General features: G+C 45.9%; 2 protein-coding genes across 2 annotated transcripts; one reads left to right on the top strand and one right to left on the bottom strand.

Moving 5' to 3' along the window:
• Positions 1–9,690: 9,690 nt before the first annotated feature.
• On the top strand, positions 9,691–15,423 carry rheb (Ras homolog, mTORC1 binding). The gene is made up of 8 exons (XM_086153263.1): positions 9,691–9,971; positions 10,483–10,554; positions 12,617–12,684; positions 13,301–13,383; positions 13,458–13,514; positions 13,590–13,637; positions 13,868–13,949; positions 14,635–15,423. The coding sequence occupies exons 1-8, from the start codon at positions 9,920–9,922 to the stop codon at positions 14,725–14,727; spliced, it is 555 nt and encodes a 184-aa protein (XP_086009389.1). The 5' UTR covers positions 9,691–9,919; the 3' UTR covers positions 14,728–15,423.
• Positions 15,424–16,379: 956 nt separating this feature from the next.
• Positions 16,380–17,041, bottom strand: LOC147230107 (uncharacterized). The gene is made up of 3 exons (XM_086153264.1): positions 16,908–17,041; positions 16,719–16,841; positions 16,380–16,618 (listed from the first exon to the last, which is right to left on the bottom strand). Exons 1-3 carry the CDS (start codon positions 17,029–17,031, stop codon positions 16,512–16,514), a joined length of 354 nt encoding a protein of 117 aa, XP_086009390.1. The 5' UTR covers positions 17,032–17,041; the 3' UTR covers positions 16,380–16,511.
• Positions 17,042–17,266: the final 225 nt, after the last annotated feature.

Genomic DNA, 17,266 nt, shown 5'->3' with positions numbered 1-17,266 from the left:
GGCTAACACAACGTCTCAAATCCCGAGGAGTGGGGACGGGGGGCTTTGGGGATCCCCCCCCCCCCCGACTCAAGCCGTGAAAATAACACACACACACACACACCTCAACGAGAAAGGGGTAGTTAGCGGACAGAAACTGTAAATAGTTTCATCCGTTGTGTTCATGCGCGTGGGAAAATCCAACACTAAGTTTCTGTCATGCGTCGTTGCCTTGATTTTATAAAATTGGCATTATTATTATTGTTTGTTTTTATCTGAATTATTAATTAAGTTATTAATTATCACAATTATTGTTTTCCTTTTACTTGGTAAAATATCAATTTCATTATTATTAATATTATCAAAATTATCACTATGAGGTTTGTTATCAATCTAATTATTGGAGTTGATATTATAATGATGATGAATATCATCATTATTACTATAATTTTTTCACATTTTTATTATCATTTTTATTGTTCTCATTATAATGATTAATTAATGTAACTACTATCATTTCCTCCATTATTATATTATAATTATCCAAATGACCAATACTACTACCTCATCATTGTTATAATTATAGTTATGAATTGTCATCATAATAATAGTATGTTTATTAACTTAGTCATAATAATCATAATTATTATTCTCATTACTGCAATTATTAAATGTTTTTTATATATTATTATTATAGTCATAATATTTTATTAATTTATCAATAATCATGCTAATTATTGTGATTGTTTACTGATATTATGATGGATATTTTTTATTATTATTATTATTGTCTTTGAGTATCATGACAAACTGACAAACTGATCCCAGCCACCATTCTTTCACTCACATGTCATCTATTGTCAACTTTCATGAAGTGACATCTTTGTGCAGAAGCAGATCGCCGGGGGAAACGGCGGCTAAGGGAAGGGGGCTGGCGAACTTGTCGTCGCCTAGCATCCGATCCGCCGCTTCTGTGCGACGCGGCTAATTTCACAAACAGCGGGATTGCTACCCCCGCCGTTATCTATTTACATGAAAAATGACACTTTGGCGGCCCCCCCCCCCCCCTCGCCGCACAAACACATCAACGCCATTGCACGCCGTCAAATATGCGGAGAATCATTAGCTTTACGTGCGTCACCTTCATTACGCGGCTAACTACATCCAAGAGCTGGGCGCAGGGCGGATGCCCGGATTGATGCTGCCGAGCCGCTGAGAAAACTCGTCCGATGACTGTTTTCAAGAAATTCCCCCCCCCCACCCAGCATCAAATCATCCAGTGCCTTTAGCAGTGGTGCTACACCACAGTGCAGGGCCTTTAGCGGAGTTATTTGCTTGGAGAGCAGCGACAAACTCCCGCGCTTCGGGTTACACAGCGCCGTAATGTCCCACTTTAGCGACTCCGGTTCACTGTATTAGCCGTTAGCGCACGTTCATTTACCGTCTGCGGTGGCTGCTGATGCGTGGAAGCTCCCGCAGAACGGACTTAGCACCTGCCAAGATCACCTGCCTAGATCCTGGATACGGGGGAGGTGCATTTTGCCGTTTGGACGAAATTAGCGGCGCTAAAAGGAAGCGGGGCATGTTAGCATGGCCGGACGGCGAGCCACCTGAGCCGACGGTCGTCTATTATTCAGCAGGTGCGGTTGTAGATATTCACACTGGTGGACACTTTCCATTTGTGCACCACCGCTACCGCTAGCTAATGGACCCCGAAGAAGCAGCTGTGCTCTTTTTCTGGGGAGGGAGGGGAGGAGGGCATCACACCTTTGAAATCCCATCTGGAAGTTGGCTCTGCCAAAACCTCCAGGTGACACAAAGGAGTCAAGGATTTGAAGTCATCCTCAGTTTTCACCGACAGTCCTTCCCTCCCTGTCCTACGCCAGGAAAACTGTCCCAAAGGGAAGCATACCGCCATTTGTACCGCCCAAGACAGGCCCTCCACGCATGCCTTCCCATCAGGAAGCACATCTTCTGATACCAAACCGTTCATGGACCCATAATCCAGGACAGAAAAGACCTTAACCCTAACCTCAGCTCCCAGTAGCCCTTTAGCTCCTACCCAGAGGCAGGGTCTTCTTACGGTTCTAACCCAATGTAGGTCTCCAGATACGTCTTTCGAGGTGCCAAATTTTTGTGGTCACCAGTCAGCTGTTTTCTTGTTGCAAGAAAACAAGCAGCGCGAAATGGAGCAAGAGTTCCAAGCTCTGCTCGCTCACAGAGGAACATCTACATTTTGGACAGTATAAGTGCCGAGTTAGCTAATGGCTAACAGGGTTGTTCAGCAGCAAACAAATGCAGGGAGAAGATAAAACACTTCAGCCATCTGATGGTCCACGGTTGCTATTCCATGAACTTTCACCACCACTACTTCTTCTTCTTCTTCGGTGGTTTGTTTTTGAGTGTACAGATGAAGGTGCATTCCTTCATTGGGAATGGAAACTAAAGAACTGGAGTAGGCTACTTCCTGGACTGGAATCAGCCGATACTTCTCGGGACTTTTGTGTCCGAGCAGGTGAGGTCAGGATGTCGGACAGGATGACGTTTTTAAGTCCAACCCGTTGAATCAGTCGTCTTTCGGGGGTCTAAAATGTAATTGTGTCGCTCTTTAACATCACAAAGGCATTGCAGCGCCTTCTGCCGTTTCAAAAGAACCCGAAACAACTCGTTTTTGGTGTTGGCCCAATCACCGCTAGCATACCCGCCTTTCAAGCATCTGTCTGTTTCGGCTTGGACTGTCTGGGCCGCGTCGGAATGGACTCCCGAGATCCAACTTCTTCTATTGTCGGGGCGTTCCACATCTTCTAATACTTTCTTATCAACTTCGCGTGCCCCTCCCAGCGCCGCTTCCCGCTGAGTATCTTGTAATCTTCTAATCTGTCTCCCCGGGCCGGGCGCCAGGTATCTGTCGTTACATGTGTAGCAAAGCAGCCAGATCCATCTTCAGATAAACTGGGGCAACAAGATGGATAGATGATAACGGCACTGGCGGCGGCGGCGGCGGCGGCGGCGGCGCTATCCGGGTTAAGGCACAATTTGCAACGACGGCTTTAATCAAAACGGGGAAAACGCGGCGCGAACAAGCTAACCGCGCTCCAAAGTGACCAAGTCCGCGTGGACTTTGCTGATGCAGCAGGAAGGGGCGAAGAGGCGGCGCAGACCAATGGCGGCGCTGACAACGGGAAACGCGGGTGATGAAGCACCGCCGGGCGGTCTATCTGGGTCTCACCTGCCCACCGCCGCCGCCGAGTGACGCCCGACGCGAGTGGAGTCGCGGCATCCGCGGCGATTACTCATGTCTAGACGTCCCGTCAGCGCTCCGGGACGGCGGCGAAGCGAGCTGATTGATATTTTGAGTCGCCGAGTGACAACGGCAAAGCCTCCTCCTGAGCTAGTCGCAGAGGCTGGGCTAGTACATGGGGCCTCCGTAAGGGCCTCTATAAGGGCCTCCATAGGGGCCTCCATAGGGGCCTCCTGGCTATTTCAAAGCACACACTGGCGCTGGTGGTGGAGGAAGCACCGGAGGGAGAGGAGCGATGGATATATTTAAACTGCAGCAACGCAAGAATCAGCACAAGGACCGGGGAAAAAAAACAAGAAACTTTATACTCCAGTTTACACGTCAGTGGTGGGTGTTTACTTTAGCACTTTAGCGGTAGCCGTGTGTGTGTAATGATTGATTTATTATGAACTAGCTTATTCGTGATCATGGTTTGAAATGGAAATATTTTGTGACGGTATAAATTCATTCGTCATCAATACCGCCTGTCCTGCACTGCACCGGAGCTGGCTATCCCAGCGGTGATTGGACAAGAGGCGGGGTTTCACCCTGGACCAATCACAGGGCCTCTTATAGAGACATCCAGCCAATCACCCGCTCATTCTTACTCCTAGAGACACATACAGAGAAAAACAACCATTCAACATATCATTCATGCCAAATATGGGCATACAAACATTCACCTTCTCATTTTTAAGATAAGATAAGATAAGATAAGATAAGATAAGATAAGATAAGATAAGATAAGATAAGATAAGATAAGATAAGAACAATTTTATTCATCCCGAAGGAAATTGTTGTGCCAGAATTACAGAAAATATAACAGTAATAAATTATAAAAAGAAAAAGGCAGAATTAGAAATAAAAATTAACTATAAACTATAAAGTGTCTCAGTGAAACTATACATTACTCCCATCATTCACTGTCTCACATTTCAGATTCAACTATTCATTACATTACATTTGGCAGACGCTTTTATCCAAAGTGACTTACAATAGAAAACATAAGCACTGCAAATAACACTTGCAAATACAAGATGCACAGGAAATATACAGAACAGTAAGCTGGGGTTAGTTTTTTTTTTTTAAGACAAAAACGTACACACACGTACGCATCACATGGAGACATGTAGACGTCTTCATGGTAACAGCTGTTTTTTTTTGGACAGAAGCTCAAGTAAGGAAGCCTCTGGGCTTCTGTCCGGCCCTGCAGGCCGTGTCCTACGAGTCCCTCCATCTCCGAACCCCAGAACCGGACGAAGGTCCCGGTCCTCCGGCGTCCCGACCCCTCCCCCCCCCCCCGGACCCATTTCCTGGAAAGGTTCTTGGAACTGCAAAGAGTTCCTTCGGCGCCAAAGGGCAGGTTTCCCCCGGCGGCTGCGCAAAACAGCCGAAGTTTACGCTTCGTCCAAGCGTCTCACAGCCGACGATTTCCGCTCCCGGGAGGCGGTAGGTTGTTTCCCGTGCCTTCCCCGCCATGACACCTCGCACCAGAGCCGGAATATCGATGGCGTGGCTCCGGATGCGCGCCAGTAATTGATGAAAAAATGGTGCACAGCTAACGGGGAACGTGTTGAATATGCATTCTGTTTCATGCCGTTTGCAAGCGGGTCCAGGTGCCTGCTGGTGGCGCCGGCCCAGCTGGAGGATGCGTCCGCCGGCGCTGGCACGCTAACAGAGCCAGGGGTTTGAAAGGAGTCTCCCCCCCCCACAACCACCACCTCTTCCTGAGGCCTCCAGCTGCGCATCTTCTTCTTCTTCTCCTTTGGGCTTTTCCCTTCAGGGGTCACCATAGCGAATCAACCTTCTCCATCTAACCCTACTCTCTGGATCCTCCCCTCTCACACCAACTGTCCTCAGATCCTCCATCCATAAATCTTCTCTTTGGTACAATTCCAGCATCCATCTAGCAATATATTCACTATCCCTTCTCTGTACATGACCCAACCATCTCCGTCTGGCTTCTCTGACCTTCTCTCCAAAACATCTACCACGCGCCGTCCCTCTGATGGACTCATTCCTGATCCTATCCATCCTGGTTGCTCCAAAAGAGAACCTCAACATCTTCATCTCTGCAACCTCTAGTTCTGCCTGCTGTCTTTTTGCCAATACAGTCCATACAGCATTGCTGGTCTCACCACTGTCTTGTACACCTTTCCTTCTGTCTGATAGTCCTCTATCGCTTCGTACCACTGACACTTTTCTCCACCCATTCCAACCTGCTTGAACCCGTCTCTTCACCTCTTTTCCACACTCTTTGCTGATCTGGACCGTTGATCCCAAGTACCTGAAATCCTCCAACTTCTTGGTCTCCACTCCATGTACCCTAACCGTTCCACCCGGGTTCCTCTCATGTCGTCTCAAGTCTTCTTGCACCAACTAACCTTCATTCCTCTCCTTTCCAGAGCATACCTCCAACTCTCTAGATGTTCCTCAACCTTCTCTCTTCTCTCTCTACAGATCACAATGTCATCCGCAAACATCATGGTCCATGGAGATTCCTGTCTAACCTCATCTGTCAGCCTGTCCATCACCACTGCAAACAAGAAGGGGCTCAGAGCTGATCCCTAACGGAGTCTCACTTCCATCTTGAACATTCTCTGTTACCCCAACCCACCTCACCACTGTCTCACAGCGAGCATACATGTCCTGCACCAGTCTGACATACTTCTCTGCTACTCCAGATTTCCTCATACAATACCGGAGCTCATCTCTTGGGACCCTGTCATATGCTTTTTCCAGGTCTACAAACACGCACTGCAGCTCTCTCTGGCCTTCTCTGTACGTCTGCAAACTGACAAAAAAGAAAAAGACAGAATCGCACACAGACGCTCCAGGGAGATTTGAAAATGGCGGACGGCGAGAAAAAAAAAAACGGGACGAAAATGTTTCCAATCACGAGGGGATGAAGCGGGGAAAAGGGCAAAGTGTCTAAAAGGGCTTAATGCATTATTTCAAGGTAAGCCCCCCCCGTTATTACTCGCGCAGACACCTGTCGCTCCTGCAGGGGGGGGGCAGGGGGGGTTATTGTTAGCCTTGTGTCAGCACGTCGTAATCCCCCACCCCGCGCCCGCCTTACCGCACCGACCTTTTCACGATTTCCTGAGAGCGTGCACGTGACAAAAGATTGAGAAGTGACAGGCGGGTATATTTGTGCGTGCCTGTGTGTGTGTGTGTGTGTGTGTGTTTAGCGATTGCCGTTTCAGCCATTCCGCCATTTCTGTTTTGACGCCCGCTGTCACGCACAGCAGAACAGCCTTTTGCTGACACACGGATTCCCCGAGCTGTGGCATGCGTGTGTGTGTGTGTGTGTGTGTGTGTGTGTGTGTGTGTGTGTGTGTGTGTTGTAGGGGCAGGGTGGGGGGGGGGGGGGGGTAAAACAGTGGGGTCTTACCCAGACATGGGGTATCACGCTGCGTGATGTCAACAGAAGAACCACGGCGAGCTATTTCTAGAGATCGCACGCTGCCGACCGCCGTTTGGATCCGCTTTCTTAGAACACGCCCGTCCCGTGATCGGCCGGGGAATTCACTGAAGCGAGAGAGCGAGAGAGGTCTCATCATCTCGCCACCTTTTGGACCAGCAAGCCTGGCATTCCAGGGTTCTGCCTCGCGGGCTCGGCCCTCTAATTGGTGCCTTGTCCTCCCACGCCGCTGTTCCACGCCGGCGTTTTTTTTTTGTTTTTTTTCCCTCGTTATAATAAGAACGATGTATTATGACATACAAAATCAGCTGAAATGCCCCGTGCGTGTGCGCGGGCCACGAACCGGAAATGGGAAGAAGTAGCAGCGATCCCAATGTGACTGGACTACAAGCTGGACTTCCATGCATGGAAGGATTAACGTTGCAACAGCGACATCTAGTGGACAAATGCTATCATTACATTATCAATACAATCTCTATCTCTCTCTCTCTCTCTCTCTCACACACACACACACACACACACACACACACACACACACACACACACACACACACACACACACAAGTGATGACCATCGGATCGCGTGTGTGTGTGTGTGTGTATGTGTTTTACATGTCCTCCCATGCCAGATGCAGTAAATTTACATTTAAAAATGACAATAAATATGTGTATAGAGCTTTTCCCATTATAGTGACATGGTATGTAAGCAGAACACGTATGACATCGCACATTCGTCCATTCATTCGTTCATTCATTGTTCGAATAATGTAGTGATGGATCGGACTTTTCACATTGTTCCATGTCACAATATTTATATTGGTAATATATGATAATAATAGAAAATAATAATACTCATAATGATAATATTCAGAAGGCTTTTATTATTATTCAAACACATACATAAGAGTATGAAAGAAAAGAAATGTAAGGATATAAAAATGTGTCAAAGGAATAAAAAATATTTAAGAAGTGGAAACATATTGATGTGGGAAATGATCTTGCATTAAATATAATCATAATTATTGTAATTATTATGATTCGTGAATGAGTCATTTGCTCTGATGAACGTGGCAAAACTCAAACATCACCACAGCAGAGCGTCGTGTGTCAATTCTGAACAAGATCTTTCCAAGAAGGATGGATGTTACAAAGGATAAATGTTCAAATATATAAATTAGGTCTCTTTTGGTAGATAAAACTCTTTCTGCAGTTACAGTTTTTGGCTGAGTAGAAATAAATTCTGTCTAAACAATAAAATCAAGGACATATCTCACAAAATTACACACAAATACCCCCCCCAAAAGTACAAAAATGATTTGCAAAAAAAATAAATAAAATAAAATTGATATTTATGACTCTTGTGAAATACAAGAAGAATCTATTATACATTTATTTTACTATTGCTTGTACTCACAACTATTCTGGTCAATGCAACAAGGAAAAGGACTTTTTTTTCTTTTGTACAACTTGTGTTGCTTTTGGGAAAATTTCACATTCATAAAAAGGAAATGGATTAACAGCAAACCAGACTTCAGTCTTTTTACAGGAAATGGATCAATACAGCACCACTATAAATGGACTTCAGTACCTGAAGGTTGTAATAAATGAATGAATAAAAAAAGGAATAAAAGTAGTGAAAAGTAATAAAAGAAATGAAAATAAACTAATACAAAATAAAAATAAAAATAAATAAGAAAAATAAATAAATACATTAAAAAACATCCACTAAGGGGCTCTGAACAGGGGAGTCGGATGTTATTTTTAGGAACAAATATATATACACAACAAATCTGTTTAGCCAGGGGAAAACAACAACAAAACTTTTCACAATGCATATGATCTTAATATAGCACCACTCTAAAGTCAGACTCTTTAAAAAGCTTTTTGATTTTTGCATATTTTTTGTATTTATACATTTTTTCGATAATTTTGTGATTCCAACAGATTGTTGTGTATATATATTTGTAAATAAAAACAAAAATAAAAATGTGTGCTTCCGGCTTGCCGGTACTGAGCCTCTTGTGGGACGTTTCTTCTTTGTTTGCCTTTGTTTTGTTTTTATTAGCAAACGTATATATACATCAAATCTGTTTAGCCAGGGGAACACAACAAAAAAAAAACTTTTCACGATGCATGTTAATAAAAACAAAAACAAAAACGTGCGCTTCCGGCACCCCGGCACTGAGCCCCTTAAGGGACGATTTTTTTGTTTTGTTTTGTTTTTTGTTGTTGTTTTTTTTTTTTAATGACAAAAAAATTACACCACAAATCTGTTTAGCCAGGGGAAAACAACAAAAAAAATTCACAGTGCATGTTAATAAAAACAAAAACGTGCGCTTCCGGCACCCCGGCACTGAGCCCCTTATAGGACGTCTGTTTTTTGTTTTGTTTGTTTTTTTATTAACAAACACATCTAAACAACAAATCTGTTTAGCCAGGGGAAAACAACAAAAAAAACTTTTCACGATGCATGTTAATAAAAACAAAAACAAAAACGTGCGCTTCTCCCCCCCCCGGCACTGAGCCCCTTTGGGGACTTTTTTTTTATTTATTTATCTTATTAACAAACATATATATATATACAAAAAAAATCTATGTTTCCCTCGGGCTAAACAGATTTGTTGAATATACATATTTGTTCATTAAAAAATATATTATAAAAAAAATAATAAAAACGGATTCTTCCGGGGGGCTCGCGCGCCCCTCCACCCGGAAACCGGAAACCGTCACGCTTGACGCGGATGAGGCCACGGCAAGCGATGACGTCTTCACCTCCACACACACACACACACATACGCACGCACAAACACACGCAAACACACACACAAACTGACACAAACAAACACACACACGGGGACGAAGCATCCGTCCGGTCTCGCGCCGCGGCGGCGCGCCCGTACCGCCATCCCGGATGACTGACGGGCAGATTGTCCAATCGGAGCGCTCCACCGGGCCGGCTAAGCCCCGCCCACCTCCCCGCCTTTTCCGGCGAGCGCGCGCTCTCCGTCGGCGCGGGCCCAGTCGTTACGACGTGATTACGCCGCGAAGGGAAAGTGACGCAGTTCCCGCCGCGCCGCGCCTCGCCTATGACCCCCGGCCCACGGCAGACTCACGCCGCGGAGGTGAAGCAGGGCCCCCCGGGGAGCCCGTCCCGCCCCGCCCGCCCCCTTGGATGCCCGTCCGGCCGGAGGCTGCGGAACAACCCCGAGGACCGGAGGCGGTAACCGCGACGCGCCATGCCGCAGCCCAAATCCAGAAAGATCGCCATCCTCGGCTACCGATCCGTAGGTGAGTCCCGGCGGTCCTCCTCCGCCTTCCTCCTCCGCCTTCCTCCGCCTTCCTCCTCCGGATGATCTCCATCAGGTTCCGGTTTCCAGGTGAGACGCGGCCTGGTCACCGTGCGAGGCCTCCCGGTACCGTTTGCGTATCCGCCCCGTTTGACGCAGTGCCGGAACCCCCCCCCCCCCCTCACACACACACACACACACACACACACACACACACACACACACACACTCACACACATTCACACACACCCCCCTCCACACACACACACATGCATGCAGTAGGAGATGGCGTGCACGCTGGTTATTAGTGCGTGTGTACTTCTTACTCGACTACTACTACTACTCTGATGTAGTAGTACTACTCGGTGTACTGTACTGTCGTCCATCCGGGGTACTCGCCATTGACAACACGTGACGTGGGGAGGGCGTCACGTGCACGCGTCAGTGCACGGCCGTGTCGGTGTGGACGCGCCGTGCACGGATTCCCGCCTGATGCTCCTCTGCTCCTGCAGGAAAGTCCTCTCTCACCATCCAGTTCGTGGAGGGACAGTTTGTGGACTCCTACGACCCAACCATAGAGAACAGTAAGTTGGTGTCTATATGTGTGTGTGTGTGGGTGTGTGTGTGTCCATGTGCATGTGTGTGAGGGTGAATGTTCTCTGTATATGTGTGTGTGTGTGTGTGTGTGTGTGTGTGAATGTTGTCTATATATGTGTGTGTGAGGGTGAATGTTGACTATGTGTGTGTGTGAATGTTGTCTATATGTGTGAGTGTGTGTGTTAGGGTGAATGTTGACTATATATGTGTGTGTGTGAATGTTGTCTATATATGTGTTTGTGTGTGTTGTCTTTATATGTGTGTGAATGTTGTCTATATATATATATGTGTGTGTGAGGGTAAATGTTGTCCAGATAAGTGTGTGTGTGTGTGTGTGTGAGGGTAAATGTTGTCCAGATAAGTGTGTGTGTGTGTGTGTGTGTGTGAACGTTGTCTATATATATATGTGTGTGTGAGGGTGAATGTTGTCTACATATGTGTGTGAATGTTGTCTATATGTGTGTGTGTGTGTGTATGAGGGTGAATGTTGTCTATACATATATGTGTGTGTGAGGATGAATGTTGACTATATGTGTGTGAGGGTGGATGTTGACTTTGTGTGAGGGTGAATGCTGTCTATATATATGTGTGTGTTAGGGTGAATGTTGAATATGTGTGTGTGTGTGTGAGGGTGAATGCTGTCTATATATATGTGTGTGTTAGGGTGAATGTTGAATATATGTGTGTGTGTGTGTGTGTGTGTGTGAGGGTGAATGTTGACTTTGTGTGAGGGTGAATGCTGTCTATATATATGTGTGTGTTAGGGTGAATGTTGAATATGTGTGTATGTGTGTGTGTGTGTGTGTGTGTGTGTGTGTGTGTGTGTGTGTGTGAGGGTGAATGTATATGTGTGTGAGTGACAGGGTGAATGTTGTCTATGTGTGTGTGTGTGTGTGTGAGGGTGAATGTTGTCTATACAAGTGTGTGTGAGGGTGAATGCTGTCTATGTATGTGTGTGTGTGAGGGAGAATGTTGACTATACGTGTGTGATTGAGAGGAAAGGGTTGTATGTCTGATATGTGAATGACAGGGAATAGTTGTGTGTGTCTGATCAGTTTGAATGAGAGGGTGAACGGTTGTATGTGTGATGCATGATTGAGGGCCGGGGTTGTTTTTCTATAAGATGTGTGAACAAAAGTGTGAACAGCTGTACATCCATGACCTGTGAACGAGAGGGTGAACCGTTGCACGTCTTCATCAGCCATTTTTAGGGAATTGATTTTTGAATATTCCCCAATGAGTGGTTCGCTAGCGGGCGTTAGCTGCTAGCTTCTACTCTCCTTATGCTCGGTTAGTTTGCTGATCATCCGTGTTTAGCTAGCGAGTGTTTACACGGCGGCGGTGACGATACTGCCGTCTTGTTCCAACGATTCCAACGTCTTGTGACGTGTTGCGTTACCCGTGTTCCACCCCTCCATTTTCATGAAAGGTCTGGCAAAAAAAAAAAAAAAAAAAAACAGCAGGGGAGGCTTCTTCCTCCACTTGGCTGCGTGAAGATGGAGATCGTTGCTGATTCATGGCGTGTGCGTGTGTGTGTGTGTGGTCCACTTAAAAAGCAGATCACACACTGCACAAATGCAGTGAACGATGTATGTCTATAAAATGTAAATAAAAGGGTGAATGATGTATGTCTATATAACATGAACAAAAGGTTGGATTGTTGTATGTCTGTATGAAACGGTCGTATGTGTAAATGACCCCACATTTGAAGCCAGATGTTTATATTCCCCCCAGATGTTTCTGGTTGTTGAGCGTGTTGAGTCATTTTCCAGATAATTTGTGTTGTGTATCATCTTACATTCCTGAAACTACGTGCTCTGCCGGAGTGCAGTACCGGCTTCGGCCACTAGGGGCAGTACAATAACAACACTCGGAGCATCGACGTAAATATATCCGATGTCAGCACCATCGGGGCGATTTTTTTTTTTTTCTCCCCCCATATGGTCATCCCTGCACCGGATCAACCCCCGTCAGGATTCACCCCTGTAATAACCGTGTAATAACTCTTTTTCGAACTGCCTTTTGTGTTTACTCCCTTCCGAACGGCAGCGTTCACCAAGATGATCACGATAAACGGACAGGAGTACCACCTCCAGCTGGTCGACACGGCCGGACAGGTAAAACCACGGTTCTTATCGCCGCTTCCATGTTGTGTAAATGCGCGCAGATGCTAATGGGTGCTCATGCTAACTTCATTAGCGCTGAACTCTCCCAGACCTTTAGCACGCTTTGAAACCCGACTTCCTGTTCGGTGGCGGCGTCGACCCGTCTCCCGCCACCAACTCAGCATTAATATTAAGACGATGGCAAACATTCAGGCGAAATTTAGCTCATATTTCCTTCTTCCGATTGACTTTAATTCTTAACTGCTTAGCATCACCAGCACTTTTAACCTTTTTGATAGCCGCAATGAGGGCTAGCTTACTGAAACGAAGCACAAAAAGGCGTTAGCACGAGGATGAACAATGTAAACCATGCGGAGTAGCACGCATGATATCTGCTAAGCTACAACGTTAGCGAGAAAGCTAGGGAGTTTGTCGCGTGCCCGTGCACCGAAGCGCGTTCGCAGCTTGTTGGTGATTCAAGGCGTTGGTAAGCCCAAGTTCTACTGTCAGTAAAACCCATTAGCTTTAACGCTTCTGTATATTTTAAAATCCCGATATTCGTCCGGTATTTCTGCACCCCGCCAAACTTAAAGACCAGATATCCATCTTGCGTCTCCGCCCCCTCCAGGATGAGTACTCCATCTTCCCGCAAACCTACTCCATAGACATCAACGGCTACATCCTGGTCTACTCCGTCACGTCCAATAAAAGGTGCTTTCTCGTCTCCGCCCAGCTAGCCCCGCCCCCTCCCGCCGCTAACCCCGCCCCTTTTCTGTCTCCCGCAGCTTCGAGGTGGTGAAGGTCATCCACGAAAAACTGCTGGACATGGTGGGGAAAGTCCAGTGAGTACGGCCGCGACTCCGCCTTCTTTTGGGCGCCGACGGACCACCTTTTGACGCTCTCTTCCCCCCCTGCAGGGTTCCCATCATGCTCGTCGGGAACAAGAACGACCTGCACATGGAGCGGTACGTCCACGGGGAATAGCGAATGGTTGTATGTCTCTGTAAGAAGCCCTGTGATTGGTCCAGGATGACCAACCCTCCTCTCACAGCTGAGATGAATTAATGAATGATGGAGCTGCTGCATTGGAGACGATGCTCTGAAGAGAAGTGGAGAAGATGGATGGATGGATGGATGGATGGATGGATGGATGGATGGATGGATTCATTGAAGGTCTTTGGTGCCGTTCCTCCAGAGTAATCAGCTGCGAAGAGGGGAAAGCGCTGGCCGAGTCCTGGAACGCCGCCTTCATGGAGTCCTCGGCTAAAGAGAACCAGGTGAGACCAACCGCCTCCATGTATACTTTTATATAATATATGTATATATGTATATGTGTGTATTTGTATTCTCATGTTAATATTTATTCATATTAATTTCATTGATTGTAATGTTTTGAATGGAGACATAACTATGCATATATGTTTATAATATCCATGTTTTTTTTATTTTATTTTATTTTATTTTTATCCATATGTTCCATTTTTATTGGATTATTTCTTAGTTGATTTTTTTTATTTTTTTTATTTGCTTTTATTGCTCATTTTTCATTGATTTCCTTTCTTGCTGTCCAATTAATTTTTTTACTAGTTTTTTTTAACTCAAATATATTAATAGCCTAATCTTCAATCATCTGTTCTTTTTTTTAAGATTTGTATGATTATTATTGATATTATTCAGTCTAATCGGTTGGAGCTATTACGCACAAGTATGGAAATTATGTTATTTGTAGCGATATTTATGTTATACAAAAACATAGTAAAACAGCAGTGTGTGTGTGTGTGCGTGTGTGTGTGTGTGTGTCCAGGCACATCGAACCCTAACCCAAGGAAACACTTCTTAAATTAAATGCAATAAAATCTATACCCTGCATGATATGGCGTAGTTATGTAATAACACTGCAATAAATCAGTTATTACACAACAAGCTGCAAAGTAATAACAAAAGGTGTGTGTGTGTGTGCAGACAGCGGTGGAGGTGTTCCGGAGGATGATACTGGAGGCGGAGAAGATGGACGGCGGCGTTCAGCCGGGGAAGACGTCCTGCTCCATGATGTAGAGCCGCCCAATCAACACACAGGACACTGCACTGGGATATCCCGTTACTTGAAGGCTAGCTGCCAGTTCTCCTCCACCTCAGCCGATTCCACCCTCCCAGGGTCCCCGATATCCAATAATGTCTTATTTATGGCTCTGACTCCACTGTTATTTATCAGTATTTCCTCTTCCTCCTCCTTCGTCATCCTAGTTTTTCTTCGTGCGTTTGGTTTTTGAATCAGGACGAGCAGCGGTTTCTCCTTATCCTCACGTTTCACCCCCCCGTTTCCTTCCGCCGCCGACGCAAAACGCAGGACGTCGTTCGGGCGTGTCAGAAAAAATGTTTCCCCCCCCCTTCTCCTCCTCCTCCTCCTCCACCTTCATCATCACATCGCTCTGTAAGTATATTCCAGAAACATCTTAGCTTAGCTTTAGCACCAGAGCGCCCCCGTGTGGCCGAGAATACACGCCATCCCGCCGCCCGAAAAGACATTTCTTCTGACACGCCGCCGCCGACCCATCTCTTTTTCTACTCGGCCTCCACGCCGCGCGCCGTCCTCCTTCCCCCGCCCGCCCCCCCAGCCCCACGCCGCCGTGATGGAGAAAAGTCAAATCAGAGGAAAAGATGGAAAGGAACCCGCATTCATTTTCTAACCTTGAAAATGTTGTACAAATGTTTTTGATTGTAATCATTAAAGCAAAAAGTGGTTATGTAAAACAGGCTGGGCGTGGCTTATTCACATAAACAAGATATATATAGATATATAATCAGTATATATGTATAAACTGCTTAAAAAATAAAGGGAACACTAAAATGACACACCCTAGATCCGATTGAATAATATATTCTTATTTGATGTGACAAAATCACTCAAAAATTATTAATGGAAATCAAATATTAACCCATGAAGGTCTAGATTCAGTTACTATTTCTATTTATATTCATATTTATTTCAGCTGTTTCGCTGCTGCGACAAAGCAATTTCCCCTATGGGGATTGATGAAGTTTATCTTAAAGTATAAAAACATTACAGACTGATCCAACATTGATGTAATGTCCTTAAAACAAGTCCAAATGACAGTTTTATTTCTGACAAATGTGACTGACTTGGAGTTACATTGAGTTGTTTAAGTCTTCCCTTTATTTTTTGAGCAATATATATATGTGTGTAAATGTAAACAGAATACATATTAAGTATATGGATATACATGTATATATATAGGTAGCACAATGGTCGGTGCTGTTTTATATGTATGTGATGGTTTTATATGTGAATAAGTGAGTGGTTGTTTACATGCGTCTGATTGGTCCAGGATGAAGCCTTCTCGCCCAATCACAGCTGGGATAGCGGCGCCAAGTAGGTGTGGATGAATGCGCGTAACACTTTATAGCCTTGACTTTGACACTTTATAGTTTTATTTGTATTTCTTATTCTCCCTCCTTCCTACTATTACTTATTATTGTTATGTTTTACTTGAAAATCTGGCACAACAATTTCCTTCGGATAAATAAAGTTGTTCTTATTCTTAATCTTATTCTTAACTACACACGAAAGGGTTATTAATCAGTAATATCCACCTTGGGGGTGATTTCAGTTCCACCGGTCAGATCAATATTTTGGTGAAGACACTTGCGGAGGAAAAGTGTAATAACAGCGTAATAAACAAAACCGGTGGCGTAAATCGGATTTACTGTTTTGTTTTTTTTTTTCACAGGTGGTAAACAGACGGCGTGCCTTGCTCAAGAGCACGGCACACATATTTCAAACCCTCCCGAAGTTTCAGACTTCGGACCGACCCGCCAGCTCAGAAGCTGTTGCAGAAATCGCTGTCGCAGCAGGTGATACTTATGTAGGAGTTCTGCTGCAGGATCTGGCAGTCGGACATGGCTATGCACCTCTGGAAGTACCCGACTGCAGCAGGGACACAGAAAGCGCACAAAATTTTTTTCAATGTGTGTGTGTGTGTGTGTGTGGGGAGGGCAGTGGGGTTACAACGGCGACGGACACCCACATGGCTCCATGAGGAACTTAGCGGCGATGCAGGTGTCCTTCCCCGGGCCGCAGGTCTCGGCGCTGCGTTGGCAGTTCCCCCCGGCAACGGACGGGACGCAACGGTGGCAAGTCAGGGCTTCGCCTGCCGAGAAGAACAGGTGAGGAGGAACTTCTAACCCCCAACCTCCACTAACCGGCTCATACTCACCGGACGCCATCAGCAGGGCGACGACGGACAAAACCAGCAGCTTCATGGCGGCGTTCTTCTCGTTCCGATCGACGGGATTCGACGTCCGAATCCGAGCCTTCACCTTTATACCTGCCGTTACCATGGCAACCACGCCCCCCCATCCCCCACCCCTGAGTACACGGTGTTCGATGTTACCCAATCGCAGGGAGGCCGGCGTTACGTAAGACCTGCCCCTTTGGTCCCGCTGCGCTTAGCAAACACCGTTTGTTTGTAAAATAGTTGTAAAATCGATGGTGAATACAAACCTCGGGAAAAGTTAGGTCGCTACTGAGCATGTGCAGAGCGTGTCTGCGTCACTAGCTTGTTGGTTAAAAAGA

This window comes from Fistularia commersonii, chromosome 10 (assembly GCF_037954325.1).
Source record: "Fistularia commersonii isolate RoL2024-O1a breed Wild chromosome 10, RoL_Fcom_v1.0, whole genome shotgun sequence".
In the NCBI taxonomy this organism is placed as follows: domain Eukaryota; kingdom Metazoa; phylum Chordata; class Actinopteri; order Syngnathiformes; family Fistulariidae; genus Fistularia; species Fistularia commersonii.
The sequence above is the reverse complement of the archived record's forward strand: the minus strand, read 5'-3'. Positions and strand labels throughout refer to the sequence as shown.